Source organism: Dermacentor albipictus, chromosome 9, assembly GCF_038994185.2.
Source record: "Dermacentor albipictus isolate Rhodes 1998 colony chromosome 9, USDA_Dalb.pri_finalv2, whole genome shotgun sequence".
NCBI lineage: Eukaryota > Metazoa > Arthropoda > Arachnida > Ixodida > Ixodidae > Dermacentor > Dermacentor albipictus.
Window position 1 is genome coordinate 51,008,783 of NC_091829.1, and position 17,026 is coordinate 51,025,808.

The 17,026-nt window shown below is 46.8% G+C and overlaps 1 protein-coding gene across 6 annotated transcripts in view; it reads right to left on the bottom strand.

Moving 5' to 3' along the window:
• Positions 1-17,026, bottom strand: part of LOC135911931 (neprilysin-1-like) — a 220,352-nt gene that overhangs the window by 28,494 nt on the left and 174,832 nt on the right. For 5 of the 6 annotated variants that reach the window (XM_065444278.1, XM_065444279.1, XM_065444277.1 and 2 more), the window contains one exon: positions 14,876-16,578. In XM_065444278.1, the coding sequence (XP_065300350.1) occupies positions 14,876-16,578 (1,703 nt within the window). Of the gene's footprint in view, positions 1-13,005; positions 16,579-17,026 lie in introns of those variants that run through there. The other variant, XM_065444280.1, reaches the window with a different exon arrangement.

Sequence of the window (17,026 nt, forward strand, 5' to 3'; positions counted from 1 at the left end):
TTGCGCGGCCTCAAATGGCAGATATGTCTGTGTTATCTGGACGACATCGTTATCTTTTCACCGGACTTTCCTTCCCACTTACTTCGACTTGAACGCGTCCTACAGTGCATCGCCGATGCTGGCCTCCAGCTTAACCTGAAAAAGTGTCACTTCGCTGCCCGGCAGCTGGTCATCCTCGGCCATGTCGTGTCGAAAGAAGGTGTACTCCCTGATCCGGCGAAACTACAAGCTGTTGCCCAGTTTCCCCGACCAACAACTTTGAAAGAACTGCGCAGCTTCATTGGATTAGCGTCATACTTTCGCCGTTTCATCCGCAATTTTGCCACTATAATAGCGCCTTTAACGCAGCTTCTTCATGGTGGCCCCAACCTTTCAACCTGGTCACCGGATTGCGATGCCGCCTTCACAAAGCTGCGTCGTCTCTTGACGTCACCGCCGATCCTGCGCCATTTCGACCCCAGTGCTCCAACTGAAATACACACGGATGCCAGTGGCGTTGGCCTTGGGGCCGTTCTCGCTCAGAGAAAGGCTGGCTTCGATGAGTACGTCGTTGCCTTCGCCAGTCGTGCACTCACTAAACCTGAATCGAACTATTCCGTCACAGAAAAGGAATGCCTCGCTATAATTTGGGCCATAACCAAATTCCGTCCGTATCTTTATGGCCGCCCGTTTGACGTCATAACTGATCACCATTCGCTGTGCTGGCTGTCGTCCTTAAAAGAACCGTCCGGTCGTCTTGCTCGATGGGCCCTTCGACTGCAGGAGTACGACATTCGCGTGCTGTATCGTTCTGGCCGAAAACACTCGGATGCGGATGCCTTGTCTCGTTCGCCACTAACAGCCGAAGCTAGCTTCCCGAAGGCCTCATTGTCCGAGTCTTCCCTTGCTGCCACGGACATTCTTCTGGAGCAGAAGAAAGACCCATGGATTGTGTCCATGCTGCGTTTTTTGTCCAGCCCATCGACACCCACTAACAATCGCGCATTACGTCGCCAAGCACATCACTTCTCCATTCGCGACGGGCTCCTGTACCGTCGCAACTACCTCCCGGACGGCCGCAAATGGTTGCTTGTCATCCCGCGCCACCTGCGTTCGGATATTTGCGCAGCGTTCCACGACGATCCCCAGTGTGCGCATGCGGGGGTACTGAAGACATACGCGCGTCTCCGCCTTCGTTACTACTGGCGGGGGATGTATCGATTCATCCATCATTATGTCCGTTCCTGTCTGGTTTGCCAACGCCGTAAAGATCCCCCTCGTCGTTCAACCGCTCCATTGCAGCCTTTGCCTTGCCCAGCACGTGCTTTTGATCGAGTAGGCATCGACATTTACGGACCTCTGCCAACCACATCAGATGGCAATCGCTGGGTAATCGTGGCCATCGACCATCTTACGCGCTATGCGGAAACTTCCCCTTTGTGCAGCGCTTCTGCACGTGACGTCGCCTGGTTTCTCCTGCGCAACATCATCCTTCGCCACGGAGCTCCCAGGGAATTACTCAGTGACAGAGGCCGCGTCTTCCTCTCCGACGTTATCGAGGCTCTCCTCAAAGAATGCCGCATCATTCATCGCACCACTACTGCGTATCATCCGCAGACTAATGGCATGACCGAGCGTTTTAATCGCACTCTTGGTGACATGCTGTCCATGTACGTTGCATCCGACCAAACCAAATGGGACTATGTTCTACCTTTTCTGACCTACGCATACAACACCGTCACGCAGACTACCACGGGATTTTCGCCCTTCTTTCTCCTGTACGGACGCGAACCTTTTTCCACTATGGATACTATCCTTCCGTACCGCCCTGACTCCACGGAAACAACTAACCTATCTGAAGCTGCTGCACACGCAGAAGAGTGTCGCAAGCTTGCCCGTATATTTACGTCAGAAGACCAGCAACGCCAGAAGCACCATCGAGAAAGTTCCAATGCTCCCGTAGCCTATGCTCCTGGCTCACTAGTGTGGCTTTGGGTTCCAGCCTCTCCCACTGGACTGTCACCGAAACTCGCGTCGAAGTACCACGGCCCATACCGCGTGATCAAACAAACGTCTCCAGTCAACTATATTGTGGAACCCCTCGAGCTGCCTTTGGATCATCGCCGTCGTGGACGCGAAATTGTGCATGCCCAGCGTCTCAAGCCCTACTATGATTCGCCTGTGCTGTCCTACCCGTAGGTCGCCGGGACGGCTTCCTTCTCCGCGGGGGAGACAACTGTACTGTAATATAGGGAGCAGTGGGGCTGTGGCTCGGAGAGAGACAACGACGACGAGAAAGAACAACCTTGTTTCGGTGCTCGACAACGACGACGAGAAAGAACAACCTTGTTTCGGTGCTCGGTCGGCTACACTACCTCTCGCTGCTCCAACGTTCTAGTCGCGAACGCTTAGTGCTCAAAGTGCTCCGCGACAGTTATTTTTTATTTGACGCTGCTTTCTTCGCGCGCTAATCTTGGACTTTTGGGGTCTTCTGTCGCGATGAGAACATCGGCCGGCCATTCAAAGGCATTTCTACGCAACGGAGAAAGGCGTGTGACGAAACGAAATAGTGAGCCACGCCATCAATTTTCCCCGCATTTCCATTTCAAGGAGTGAGCCCTAAAGCAGACACCCAGCCCTAGAAGCTTCTAGCTACTAGGACCACAGACGTTTGCAGCAATTGCCGTCTTTCAACGACAAGGACGCAAGCCGATATTTTTTTTTAATGAAGCAAAGCAGCTCATATGCGAATAGGCTGGGGAGAAAATGCTCAAGAGACGTCGAGAGTGTCAGTGCAAGCGAAGGCAATTAGCAAAACATATTCGGGTGAGCTTTTAGCGCAGAACGCATTCCATGCACGTTCGCACGGCTGTAATGTGGCTTGGCCCTCAAATGTGAGTAACAGCAACAATTGTATGCGTTGGGCCTGAGATTACTTGTGAAAGAGCCGAGCGGAGAAAAAAAATAAGGGATACCGCCTTCAGATATCGCAATCTGACCACCCCTATTATTTTTCCTGCTTTCTTACGCCTTGGTAAGATCGGACCAGCTCAGCATGTCACACAAGGAGGCGGAAACGTCGGTGAACTATCAGAGGAAGCGGTCGCGTCGTTGACGGTAAACAAGCTACATAAATAAACAAGAGCTCCCATGGCTTCAGCAGCACAGGTCCAGCCCGAAATGATTGAACGAATCGCGATCAACGTTCCACACACACTGCATCAAGCGAGCAACGCAAGGCAAGACTAGAAGCGTGGCCAGGCTAGCCCGCCGCTGTCGCGGACCTCGCAATGCCAGAAGGAACGATGACAATGCGCCGAGAACATCCGTATCGGATTCTATCAAGACCATGCGGCGGCAGATTATCGACGACCTGAAGTTGCTGCTGTTTTAAATACGCCAGTGGCGCTGACCGGCCCGAAAATATTGCACGCTATAGAATACGATGTAGTCTAAGATGAAGTAGGCTCGACGCCATGAAACAAGCAGTTACACCTTGCACAGAAACAGTAAACTGAGCCGCTCTCATCATGAAATTAATCACACCACCCTCCTTCTTCTTCACATCCTATCTCTCTCTCACTCTCCTAAAGCACTTCCCTGTAGCGTGGATTAACAGGCCGCAGGAATTTCACACGGGCCGACCTCTCCACCTGTCTGCCATTAAAGTTCCACTCTCTTTGTATGCTCTTAACGCTTTCATGATGTTAATGCTGATGAAACTGAACGGTAGTCTTTAATTCCATATTTTGTCTGCTGTTGTATTTAGACGTTTCATTCTAGCTGTTCTGCAGTAATCGGGCAATGTTTCCTCACTGAATACGTAATACGTAATAATATGTAAATATGTAATACAATCAAATGACCACGTATTTCGGTCACCACTCCGCAGAGCCTTTTAAGAAAGAATTCGTTATATCATCTGGTACTGGCGACTTCGTATCAAGCTTCATTATTAAATTTAGGATACCTTGCTCAGAAATAACAATTTCAGCGATGAAAGATATCGGTTGACAATACCGACATTATTCGTTGTAAATACACTTCTGAAATGGCTAATAAAGTTAGAGCACACTACGTTTTCATCTGAGACACATTTACTATACATAAAGAACATGTCATAAGTAGACGCACTTGCAGTCACAACCCTCCAGCGTTTCTCCGGAGACCACTTAACAAGGTATGGTAGTAATGTGTTGTAATAACATTCTTTATCTTTGTATCATTCTGTTTGAGTGTTACAGACAAAGTATCAGTATCGGTGCACACGCCTTCCCCATAATTCGTTTTGACGAGTTCCTTTACTCGTCATGGTGTAGTGAGTGTTTAGGTGGCGTATTCTGAACAAAAAGAAAAAGCAGAAAAAGAAACTTCGCCAATGGACACAGGCGCCATTACTTAACACAGCACTCGCGATTGCATAAGAGTGTGCTCATTTATTCAAAGCGGTGCTGCTGGAGCACTCTTCAGCAAAGAAAATATTATGTAGATCCTGCCACTCAGAAGGAGGCCCGCTCGGAGAACACTCAAGATTTTCATTCAGTAGAGGCAATTAGCTGAGCAGACCCCCGAAGGAAGAAGCAATGTAAAGCGCATGGTCATATCGAGCATTGATTAATGTAGCAATGTGATTATGCCAGAGAATACGTGCTTTCAATATAATTGTACGAATAACCTTTCTTTTGGTGTCTGTTTCGTTTCATAAATGCTAATTAGGGCTTTAAGCTCGATAAAGCTTTAAAAAACACGAACCATGTGACGAAGCCGAGGTATCACACGCACAAGTACCTGTTCTATGGGTGAATGATTATCGCTGTTTCTTTTACGCAATTTCATTTTCTGCTTAGCAAAGGCAATCAAAGGTGACCACGAAGTAGGACATACAAATTACGGCTGCAGTGACTGCTAAGTGGCGCGAAAAGATGAAAGAACGTTCCTGCACCTTAATTTCGTACGTCGTAAATACATCTAGCCTGTATAAATTCTCGAGAACTCTCAGCAATGGTGACACTGACAAACGAAACGCATTTTGTAAGAGTTTGTTTTCGTTCTGAGTTATTCTGGGCTTCTGTGATTGGTTCTTACGTGCCATGGGCTACCGTTACTGCCAAGATTGACTATGCGCCACGAGGGATGATAAGAAAAGAAAAGAATCATAAAGAAGTCGGAGTTTCGCCCGAGAGGCGAAGCCTTGATAGCGATAGTAAACTATTAGATAACTACACGAAGTGATGGTTAGGAGCGCCAACGCTTGGGGCTGCCTGTCGCTTCAAACGCGTGTCTGACACTTCAAATAAGCGACCTTCGAGTTCAAACACCAGCGCAGAGAAGACAACGCACGTGAAACGAGCAGCCAGTTCAGCTCGCTGAGCCTACATTATATGATAGTATAGATGATTGCATAATTATTGTATGTTGACGTAAGGGCCAAGTGAGGTATGTGTAGATAAAATTATATTGATGAACGTGAAAATGAAAACTGTGAATGAGTTATGGGCCGCACTAACGTGCCCCTTGTTTATTTCTATTTTCAGATCCCGTTGAATCTCTGAGTACCCGTATCAGAAAGCGTCCTTTGGAGTGCTTTCTGGTGTGCGAAATTCACCAAATTATGACATTTTTCGAACGCGATCACGCGTTCGCCCGCACCTCTGACGTTCCCGGTAAACTTGTTTACATGTTTCAGAACTGCAGCAGACGCGCTTTGTGTTGAAGCAGATAGCGACTACGTTCATGAGCTGTGCACGCAAACGTCAAATGTTTCAACTTACTCAGATGAATACTATGACAATCACGAGAGAATGCCAAGAAAATGGCGAGAAAATGCGAGAATAGGTCGAAGAAATATCAGGCGAAGGAACGAAGTACTTGCGAGCTGACAAAGTAAGGCAAGCTGAGCGGCATTGTAAAGGGATGCCCCTTCCCTCTCATTTAATAAACAAGATTCATCGCAATTATTTTGATTGAGCTCTAAATCTGAATAGCTCGTACCCATTGCACGAGGTATAATTGTAATCGCTGCTATTGGAAGTGTATGATGAGCGAAATGATCACAAGCAGACGAAGAAAGCTCATTTTATAACATAAAGACTGAAGGATTGCCGAAGATGTCACCGTCGTCAAGAATCCTGATTCAAGTTCGCTTCTTTTATAGCAGAGGAATTATGCATGATCTTGGATTGTAGCGCAAAATTATGCACACTAGATGACAAACACGCTTCCTCCACGAGCTCGGAGTTCCGCATATTTTAAGCGCACACAACCTGAACGTGCGCACGTATTGCTATGATCAGAGAATTGTGCTTTATGCTACACTGGAACCAGTTTGCTATATGAATTTTCTTGGTTGCTTTATATCAACATCTATGCTTACTGGTTTAGTTATTTTTCGCGTACCAGATGGCATCTCATTATGTCGTCTAGACTGTCATTTTCTGCTGGAGCAGCTGTCCATCTGCATTTATTATAAGGCAGAATAAGTTAAGCTACGTTGTTTCTTGCCTAGAAGTACTCTCATGAGTTTGCTAATTTGTATGGAAAGCGCAGAATTTCTATATATGGAATCGTCTGACTGAGCCGCACCTTCTGAGGAGAATGCAAGGTTATATGGAAGCAGAAAAAGACAGCAGCGTGAGCATACTGTACTTCTAAAAATAGAACTAATCCCTTCTTGCATGAGTTGCTAGGTAAAAAAACGAAAACAAAAGAAAACATACGCTAGAAAACGAGAATAATTCAGCCACCAGATATGCTTTCTCAGGTATTCTGGATAATGTTACACCTTATGCAGTTCATTCTTTTATGTCGTATCTGGTGTTCCCTGTTATAACTTCTATAAATATTGAGCATGTTTATTGCGTTCCTTGCTGATTTATAAGAAGAATTTACCGGAAATCGTTTCTCCAAAGCTTGGCGTTAAGAGAGAATGTTGTTGAGCTTGTCACGTTCTTTTTAAAAAAGAAATCGACAAAAGGTCAGTCGCGTTCAGATGCAATACAAACCTGCATACCTAATTGGCGACAGCTGGCCCGTAACAAAATTAGGAAGACGCGAGTACAGAATTCCACAAAGAACCCAAACAAGTTTGCTTGGGAGGCTGTGTAATGCACATGGCCAAAAACCAACAAACGAGACAGACGCGAGCACTGTGGGGGATGAACACTGTTGCGCGTATTCAATATGCGAAACGTAAAAATATAATACCGCTGCGCATGACGTTCCCGACGCAATCTAAATTGCAGGAACATTATCACCCGCTCTCGAGCAGCCTTCACCAGCATAACTTTCTATTTTTCGCAATATGACAGCCTCTGTCACGAAGACATCGATGAGGATGAACAATAATAAGCCATCCGTGCTCCAAATCCCTGGAAACAATCAATGCTAATACAAGTGCAGTCAGTCGTTAAATGCGTAAAAGCCGCCTACATAAACGACTCGTTAAATAAATATAAAGAAAAGTAAAAACTAATGAGATGCACATTTTCTATACTTTGCCGTACAATGGCAGAAGCTGTTCGCGAGAGATCAATATATTTGCCAGCAGACCTTCGGTCTCATAATTGCAAGTGAAGACTATTCTCATTCTGTAAATTTCCGCAGTGCGAAGCAGTGAAGTGCGGAAAGAAAGGTAAAAAAGGACGAATGAAGATGGATTGCAAGAGGACGAACCGAACCTAAAGAGGACTACAGAATATGATTTTCTCGCGCGTTATTGTGGAAATATTTCACTGTTTTTTTCATATATTGTATAACTGCAATGTTTTATGGCCACTATATTAATGTAATTAATATGGCGCTCGATGTGTTACCCCATGCAGCCTGTTGTACCTAAGGGGGTGAGGTTACCTAAAGCCGTGTCTGTGCGGCTTTTTTCCCTCATCCACCTCCATTTACCACTCCTCTGTACATGTGTGCGTGTAAATGGCAATCAATAAATCAAATCAAACCAAATTCGCTTAGACATCTTGTGAATGTCTCGCGAACTACTGAAACACGGGAGTAGAGGGCATAAATTCCATTTTTTTCTACAACAGAGAAACTGACTACAGTACTGCCTGTCATGGTACTGTGCCGAGTAATAATACTAAAAAGCAAACGATGTTACCTGAATACGTAGCCGACATTCATGCAGAAAATAGCACAATATATATTGCCTGCTTTATGAACGTAAATGCAGGAGAGGCGTCATGGGCAATACCGGCTACTCCTTTTGGGTTAGCCAAACAAACTGGAGAAATAATCAATTATGGGGTTTTACGTGCCAAAACCACTTTCTGATTATGAGGCACGCCGTAGTGGGGGACTCCGGAAATTTTGACCATCTGGGGTTCTTTAACGTGCACCTAAATCTAAGTACACGGGTGTTTTCGCATTTCGCCCCCATCGAAATGCGGCCGCCGTGGCCGGGATTCGATCCCGCGACCTCGTGCTCAGCAGCCTAACACCATAGCCACTGAGCAACCACGGCGGGTTGGAGAAATAAGAATGGGCAGGCTCAAAAAGACGAGTTTAAAGTGTGATGTTTAAAATACGTGACAGTTTAAAAACACCCATGATGTCCTGGCGGCTCCGCGTGTGTTGTCGACGTCACAGATCGAGACAACTACTCGGAACATGAAACGACGCCACTTCCTCGCTTCCATGTCGGACTCGTCGGCTGCTCGCAAGGGACACATGACATATATACACAGGGTCTTTCTGCCAACACTATCATTTTTTTTTATTTTGCCTGTGGCATATAGCACTGCTCTAGTTCATGAGCTGGTCTACTGGAGGAGACTTGCACAAGAAATTGAAATGCGTCATCGACTAATTAACATAATATTACCAATTAACTTTAACTGATTACCTTAGGGCACATATATTGCAGTTCACAAATTCTAGCTGGTGAGACTGCAAGGCATAACCATTTGAAAAGAGTTCTGTGGATGACACCATCTACAGGAGATACGCGTCGTCAAAAGTGGGGTAAAAATGCACTGTAGTTCCACTTACGTTTTAACAAAACTTTTATTTATGCATTGAAGTACAAAAGTAACTAGAACGGATGCATTTCGCCGCAAAAGTCGGGCAATATTATCGTTAAACTGGTGTCATTCTGAGAATTCGTTCCAAGTGGATCCGCCTTGCTAACTGCCCGGCTTGAATTTGTAAATTGGAATATGTGCCATAAGGTAATTATTTAAAACCTAATTAGTACATTTTAGTTAATTAGTTGAAACTGCCTTTCAATTTCTGTTCCTGACCGCCGCTTCGAATACATTAGTTCATGGAGTAGAATTGTGCAATCTGCAACAGGAAGTTTTGAAAACTGAAAGTGTTCGCGGAGACACCCAATATACGTTCCGGCGACACATCTGGCGTCACTTTCGTACACACTACTGCTACCAAGCGATTTTCAATTTGTGACGGAATTTCGCAGTTGCATAGGACGCTGTACAACTCGGGCAGATTGCGTGAGATGAGCAAAGGAACCGAGGCAAGCGGTGCGCCAGTTATTCGCCGGTCCACCATCACAGCCGCGCCGTTGCCATCTATCGCCGTTCCCAGAGGCATAAACATCGACCGTGATTTGCTTCCGCCACGAAATAGCATCCAACAGAGTAAAGTTATGTTGAAAGTGTGCCTGTTCTGCAAAGCAGCGCCCAGTACTAAAACGCTGGCGCTATCGAAAGCCGCAATACGAGGGTACATATATCGCCTCGCAAACGGATAGCGCTTGCCGACCGTCCCAGCGAGGAGGCACGCCGGTCCTACACGCTTCTTCTTCGCACCCACGGCATCGGTAAAACAAGCTAAATTAAATAAAGCGCGACCTACTTGTACAAAACTGACCATGCTGGCAAAAAATAAGCGTTCTACTGACGCGGCCGGATCACAAGCGCCGCGAGAAGCGGCGGCCAGTGAGATAGGCGTACTGCCTCGATGGGCGGGCTGCCATCGTATTCGTACGCCATTGAACCGCACACCGTTGTTTTTGTCACTGGTGGAATACTTGCTTATATTGCCAAGGTTAATGCAAAACGCAGGAGTGTCGAGCAAGTACGTTTGTTTTGCATGTCCTGACGAGGATACGAAATTTTCCCAGCGCATACGCACGCCGGGATGGTGTGGCGCTCACTCGCTCACACGCCCGTCTCGAGCGCCTGTAGTCGAGCGGGCACGCATCGTGCGAACGAAGAGTGGCACGCGAAATCGTACCGCGTGTAGCAGCAGTACGAACACGCCGACATGACGAAGCGTGGGTGCTGGGTGCAGCGGTCTCCACTGTAGCAAATGGGTAGTACATTCGCGGGACACGGGCAACAGTGGGCCAACTTCGCTTGCACCAGCGGTAGGAGTAAGTGGACACCTTCACGGAAACTCTTTGCGACATTTTAGGGAAAGAAACACCCACGAACATTTTTCTTCCGATATTTTTTCACAAAGTGAGCTCAAAATGTTCTTCTCAGTCTTGATATGGCCAAGGAAGTATATCTCAAATTGTACGCATCCCACAATCATGTTAATCTTGTCTTAGCATAGTCTATTATATCCAGTATGGTAAGAGAACAAGAATTCATGATTGACAGTATAGCCCAGAAAGACATATGTGCAAGAGTACGTTTATCTACAAGCGAATAAGTCCCAGGAGACAGAGGTAATCAGAAATAGATCTGCAGAACAATCAAAATGTCCTGGGACGCATGCGGCAGGCATTACCAAGTTATGACAAGCAGTACACGGCTATTATTAAAAAGCAAAGTGTACAATCATTCCATTCTACCGTTACTGCATGCATATGTAGGAGTAACTTGCGAGGTTAACAGAGAAGCCTGAGAAGAAGTTTCAGGCCACGCAAGAAAGGACTGAATGACAAATTAGACGGTTAACCTTAACCAAGGTTTGGGTATGGGCTAGTTTGTATTCCATGGTGTCAATCGTCACAGCGCATACATAGACGAAGGACAAAAAGGACGACGAAGACATGCGCTAGGTCATGCGTAAGCCTGAAGAACCGGTGGTCTGTTAGAGTTAGAGAATTGGCGCCAAGGAAAGTGAAGCTTGTGTTGTGCACGGCGTAGAACTAGGTCGTGTAAGGAAATCAAAAAGTTGCAAGCATGGAATGCCAGTTGGGGCAACACAGGGGTAATGGGAGGTCTTCGTCCAGCAGTGGATATAGACCACTGCTGATGCTTATGCGACGGTGATAATAGTAATGTTAACTTTATCTGTCACTGAAAGGCTTGCGTGAAAACATCAACTTTTTCTACACTTGTACCGGTGTACCAGCACGAAATGCGTGTTGATTCGTTGACTCGTGTTGACTCGTAGGAAAAGGAATAGACGTCAGAAATAAGCAGCGAATAAAAGGTAATTGCGTCTTAAGCTACGCATCCACCAGTAAAGTAGAACGTGATCGCAGCTGGGACATGTGCTTCCATAGTTGCAGATTTCATCACAAGCCTGCACCACTGTCAACTTATATTCACAATGTAAAAATTCATACGCATAGCTGAATGGGTGTTAGAGATATTCTAGTACGAGTATTGTGTATGTTGCGTGAGCGGAGCCTGTACAAACACATTTGCCTCTTTCAGACAGAATAGGCGACAGCGCTACTTGCTGGTACTGCAGCGAGGATTCTGAAAATTGTATGCCGAGCACAATTCATAAAGAAAAGTGTTGCAACTCTTATATTCCGCACGTAGAACCAATAAAAATTTGCGAATTGAAACGAAATTCTTTATGCACGTTTTCAAATTTATATAGGCCCAGGTAATTCCCAGCTTAATCGACAACAAATCCCGAAAAGCTCATTAGTAATGCGCCATCGTATACCCAGTGAATGGATATTCAAAATTTCAAAGCAAGCTCATTGAATAAGTGATTTGGGAACGAACGAATCTTCAATGAACAGTAAAATCAGTCGTACATGCTTTTACTAGAGCTCTTCAGGGTGCTAATTAAGCGCCGTCATTTCTTTGTTGACTTCATTTTAAACAACCTTGCAAAACTTTGCACGACTGCAAAAACAGAAAAAAAAATCAAGCATGCTTTCTCGGCCTAAGTGATTTTCATGTTTTAATACCAAAATACTATTAACGCGCTATTCGTTTGCGACGCTGCACAAAGGAACAGTACATCGCGTACTGCCAAAAAAAGATGACTGAAACCTACAACAAGATATATCAGAGTAAGGTGCGTGCTGCTGAGATGTGAAATTGGTGAAAAATAACTGTACTCTGCGAGGACGAATTCCAAGCCGCAAGTATGGTTTATGAGTCAGAGTAAGCGAGCAACGGTGAGAAAACAGAGAAGAAAAAAACAATGTGAATAGTTGATGTCTAGGCATTGACATAGGTGCGTGTGCATTTTACTTCTTCCCTGCGTTTCGATTAATTTACCCGCTAGAAGAGACGCAGCAGCTGAAGTTGAGCTCAATAACAAATCCGGAAGTGCTTTTCAAACTGCATTTTTTTTTCAGGACCATAAATCTTGCCTGAACAGTGTGTACAGTGCATTCTGCGTTAACTCCCCATGACTTCCTCAGCAATCATGCGTGAAGTATGGTGGACTTCGACAACGCACAAGGAAGGTTTGCTTACGCATATGCTGAACTTAATTCAACAGGACAGTAAACTTGGCTAGACAGCAGAAAGATTGAAGTCCACGTTTCTGGGCTCCAGAAAGAAGGGCGAGAAAATTTTACCATTACAGTTATATTCTGACATAGAGTATACAAGAGCTTATTTTTACGCCTAAATTTCTATTGCTTTCATCACACATAAGTTACAAAGTTGACAACCACATTAGTTTGACAATATCGTGCACACACTCTCAGTATGGCACCGTCTTGGTTTATCAAATACACCACGATCCTTAAAACATATTTTCGTGTTTTCCAAGCGTCTTGGAGCACCAGAAAATTTATACAGAACTATAACATTATTCAACTCTGACACCTCTTACGTCGAAATCAGCTACACGAGTGCGCAGAAGAGAGAGCGAATTTCAAGGTCGAGACAAGTAAAACGCTCTTCGTGTGATTTGACGACTTTCATTATAAACAGCGTTGCAGTAGAGCCAGTCTAGTTTCATTTTGATGAATTCAGTAGAGACTTTCCAGACGTCACAGCGTCGGAACTCCCACCTCGTTCACATAAAGAAACAATGGCCGCATAACATGTGTGCGAGCCATAGATGACCAAGCGCACTTGACGAGTGCCTGGCCCTTGCAATGGTTGAGCTCGCTGCTGAGACCAGGAAGTAAGCTACGAGACATGATCGAGACTAACGACCGTGAAGACGCGTGACACCAAGTGTGGTAAGGTATGCAGCAGGCATAACGCAACTTGTCAGAGAAGCAGTAGAGTTGATCATAAGAGGACGACGAGGGGCTCCTCTACTAAATACGTCTGAGACACTAATTGGCGACGACTTCCATCCACCGAGCAAGCAAAAAGGGTGCAGGCGCAAAACTTCATCTTAACAGCGCTGTAATGCCGTGCCAAGTATATATAGTGCGATTGTCTTTCTAGAAGAGAGCTACGGCTGGTAAAGCTGTTTTATAGTAGCTTTCACTCCGTCTTTCTAAGCACTCCTTGTGCATCTCCTGTGGGTGCTGTGGGATTTTAACTGAAACCCGCTCCTCTTGCGCACAAAAGCCAAACTCCTGAACAAAGCCCCTCTCACCACGAAAAATATCGGCAGAAGTTCTTGCTGCAAAATCTCAATAAAGACACACTGAGCGAAACAAGAAGAGTCATATGCTCCAACTACAACTGTGTATGCTAATACAATGCCGACGCTTTCGCGAAGCCAGTAATAAGTATTTTTTTATACAAACTCCTATTTGCAAATACACAAGTAGCGAGAGCATTCAGTAGACCACCGCCATTGTTGTGCTCCGGATGTTGTTTCGCCAGCTGCTCAAGGACGCTCTGCTTTCCACAAAATCGAAAAGGGAGGGGATTGCAAGCCCCCTGGTAACAGAATTGGGCTAAATACCAAAATTGGGCTACATTGATGTCTTTTATAAGAAGAAAGGAAGCTTAGCGGATTGGGACGACACCGTCCGTGCTGTCGGTTGTTGACGTTAGAACATCACTGTCGGTGAAGACGCCGCGAAGGCTCGCATTGTTTATCCCTAGTGTTGTGGCCACCCAGGAATTAGATTTCCGCTGGTCACGATTTTCGGAAAGCAGCGATGGCTTTGGAAACGCGGAGGAAGTCACTTAGGATTAAGATGTCTCTTCCGAGACACGCGTCATGGAATCAACAGCGCACAATCTACAAATCACTTCCGTGAAGATCTTCAAAGTTCTTCAGTCGGGCGGCATCGTTCGCTTTCTCGGTCTCCTCAACAATACACGGGAATACAACTTTTACACACATTACTGGCATTGGCCTACTCGGTATAACTGACCTTCAGTGTAATTAACAACCGTTCGAATACAGATTAAAACATAGTGCAACTATTGTAACAAGCATGCAGAAGCACACTTGCGAACAGCATGGTGTACTACTACTGGCACAACTTGGGTAGAGTTCCTTTTGTTATAATATAGGCTGCGCACCACATGGACATTCATCAGAATGAAACGCTACATGAGGGTTCTAGTTTTGTGGAATACCAGAGAGCGCAGGCGGAGCCATGACATTGACATTTTTCTGCATTATTGGAGACCCAACAAACACTAAAGCTCACGTTAGATGTCATGACGTACACGTTTCATCGCCAATGCTACTACGGACATATACTGCGCCATTAGGCAGCGAAATTGTAATCATGCTCTATGGCCGCCAATTGAATGCTAGCTGCACTCAAGGCAAACATAACAAAGAGAGTTGGTACGAATACTTGTCTTTGCAAGGAACACAATTACCAATCGTAAAGTCACCTCACACGTACGAGAAAAAATTGCACTTTCTCGCAGGGTTCATAGGCCTGCCAACTTCGCAGTTGAAGACTCGCGCGAATGCGTGGCTGTTTTTGACGACCTGGTTGCAGCTGAACTCGACCAAGAGTGACGCACGCACGCTGCACAGGAGGTGGCACATCACCATGAAAAACGTCACGTCGCTGGTGTAGTTGCTGAGGTCTCCGGGCTCCGCTGACGCCTGGGCGTCTGCAGACGCGAAGGCGTCCCAGACGAGGTCGACCGCAGCGGCCAGGTATGCGTGCTGGTTGACTCGTGATGGGGCCGCGGGCGAAGAGCGGGGTACAGCGAAGCAAGCGAGCCTTTCTTCGATCTTCGTGCGCGCGACCGAGTTGTGGGGCAGGCGGCCCACGAAGAGTCGTACGGCGGCCGCCCCCAGCACCGTCCCGATGGCTCCGTACTTGGCCGCCACCGTAGAGTCGCGGTCGTACAGGGGCAGCATGGGGAAGAGCGGAGGGATGCGAACCGCCGACCTCTGGGAGTCGTAGAACGTGTAGCCGCTGGACTCGCGGAGCTGCCTCATGTAGCTGGAGGACACCTCCCGCCACTCCTCATCCGGGATGCGCGCATTCATCTTCGCAACGGCCATCCAGTTCTGCAGCAACGAAACGTTCATGGCGATTGTGTCGAACACGTCGCTGAGTACTTGCTCGTTGAACCGTTTGCCGTGGAAGAGAACGTCCTCGAAGTCCCGCTTGTCGATGGGAATGTGATCGGCGATATAAGACCACCGACCGCGATTTACTTCGTTGATGAAGACGGCAGCTATGGTGCGCGCTATCTCATCGACGTCGTCCAGCGCTTTGGCTTCCACGTGAGTCCTCGAGAACTCTGCGTACACAGTCCAGCCCAGCAGCGACTCGGTCAACTCGATGCAGTCTGCGTGGCTGGGTCGCTCGACGACAGTGTCCAGGGCGGAGCGTACGCTTTGATACCAAAGCTGCGCGAATGGTTTGCTGACGAATCGCCACATGGCCTGCACCACGCACCAGCCCAGGTAGAACTCCAAGCGTTGTTCACCAATGTGCTTCGCTAAGCGCTGAAGACGTGTCATGTAGTCCACAGAGCGAACTTGCACCCTCGTCGATGACGGCAGTCCCAGACCATATTTCAGAAAAGCTTGGAGGTGCGCGAACCTGTCAGGCCCTACGTAGTGACTGAGGCGCTCTGTCGAGTCTAGTTCGAAAACTTCGGCACCACTATGGTCAGCGGACGTCAATGCCGGAATGAGCAAGCTTTCTAACTCGCTGAAATCCTGGAAACTCATCGTAGGTGTAGCGTTGCTGTCGTAGAGTGCTGCAGCCTGTTCGTAATAGGTGCGGTATGTGCCTTCTTGTAACAGCAGCGCCCGCATCTTGAACCAGTTTGGCAGTGCGTCGCCAGGCTCGATGAGGAGCGACACTTCGCCCGCCTTGGTTCGACTCTTGCGGATGGTAAGCAGCGGCGAGATCCGAAACGCCTCGAACACCCTCGCGGCCGTTACGATGAGCTCTTCGCTCTTGCTGTTGACATGCGGCCACGTGACGCCCAACTCAGTGAGCTTGCTCCTGAAGGCGCCCACTTCGTTCCTGCTGTCCTCGACGATTGCTAAACAGCTCTGCAGCAGCATGGCGGCCTGTTGCGTGGGGTTCCTTATTGTGTTGGTCATCCTGGCTCGCACCAGAACGTCGATTACCTAGTGGTAAACAAAGCAGCATGCTTACATTACCAGGGCTTATACAAGTGCTGATTGAAGGCGATACGGTCGCCAATTACATCACTGTATGGGCAAGGGAGCCACAATATTGCAGAAAATATTCCTCAATTTCTCCTGGCATTCTCGAAGCTATAGCAGTGCTTACTTTAGAGCTTCGCAAAAAAGGACTGCAGCATAGATTACGAGAGAAAGTTTACTGTGGCATCATTCAGAAGCTTAACTGAGCTTCCTGTAACACTCCTCTTCACCAATGCTTTCTGTTTTCGGGCCATCATTTTGTGAATTCTTTTATCTTGGCTTCATCTTCCATCATCTTCTGTGTCAAAGACAAAAATGGCTTGATTCGCCCGTTCGGCTGTCTCATTTAATTTCTCTGCAATAACAACAGGTTTTCCCATGGAATTAAAAAAAAGTCGCAGTATCGCTC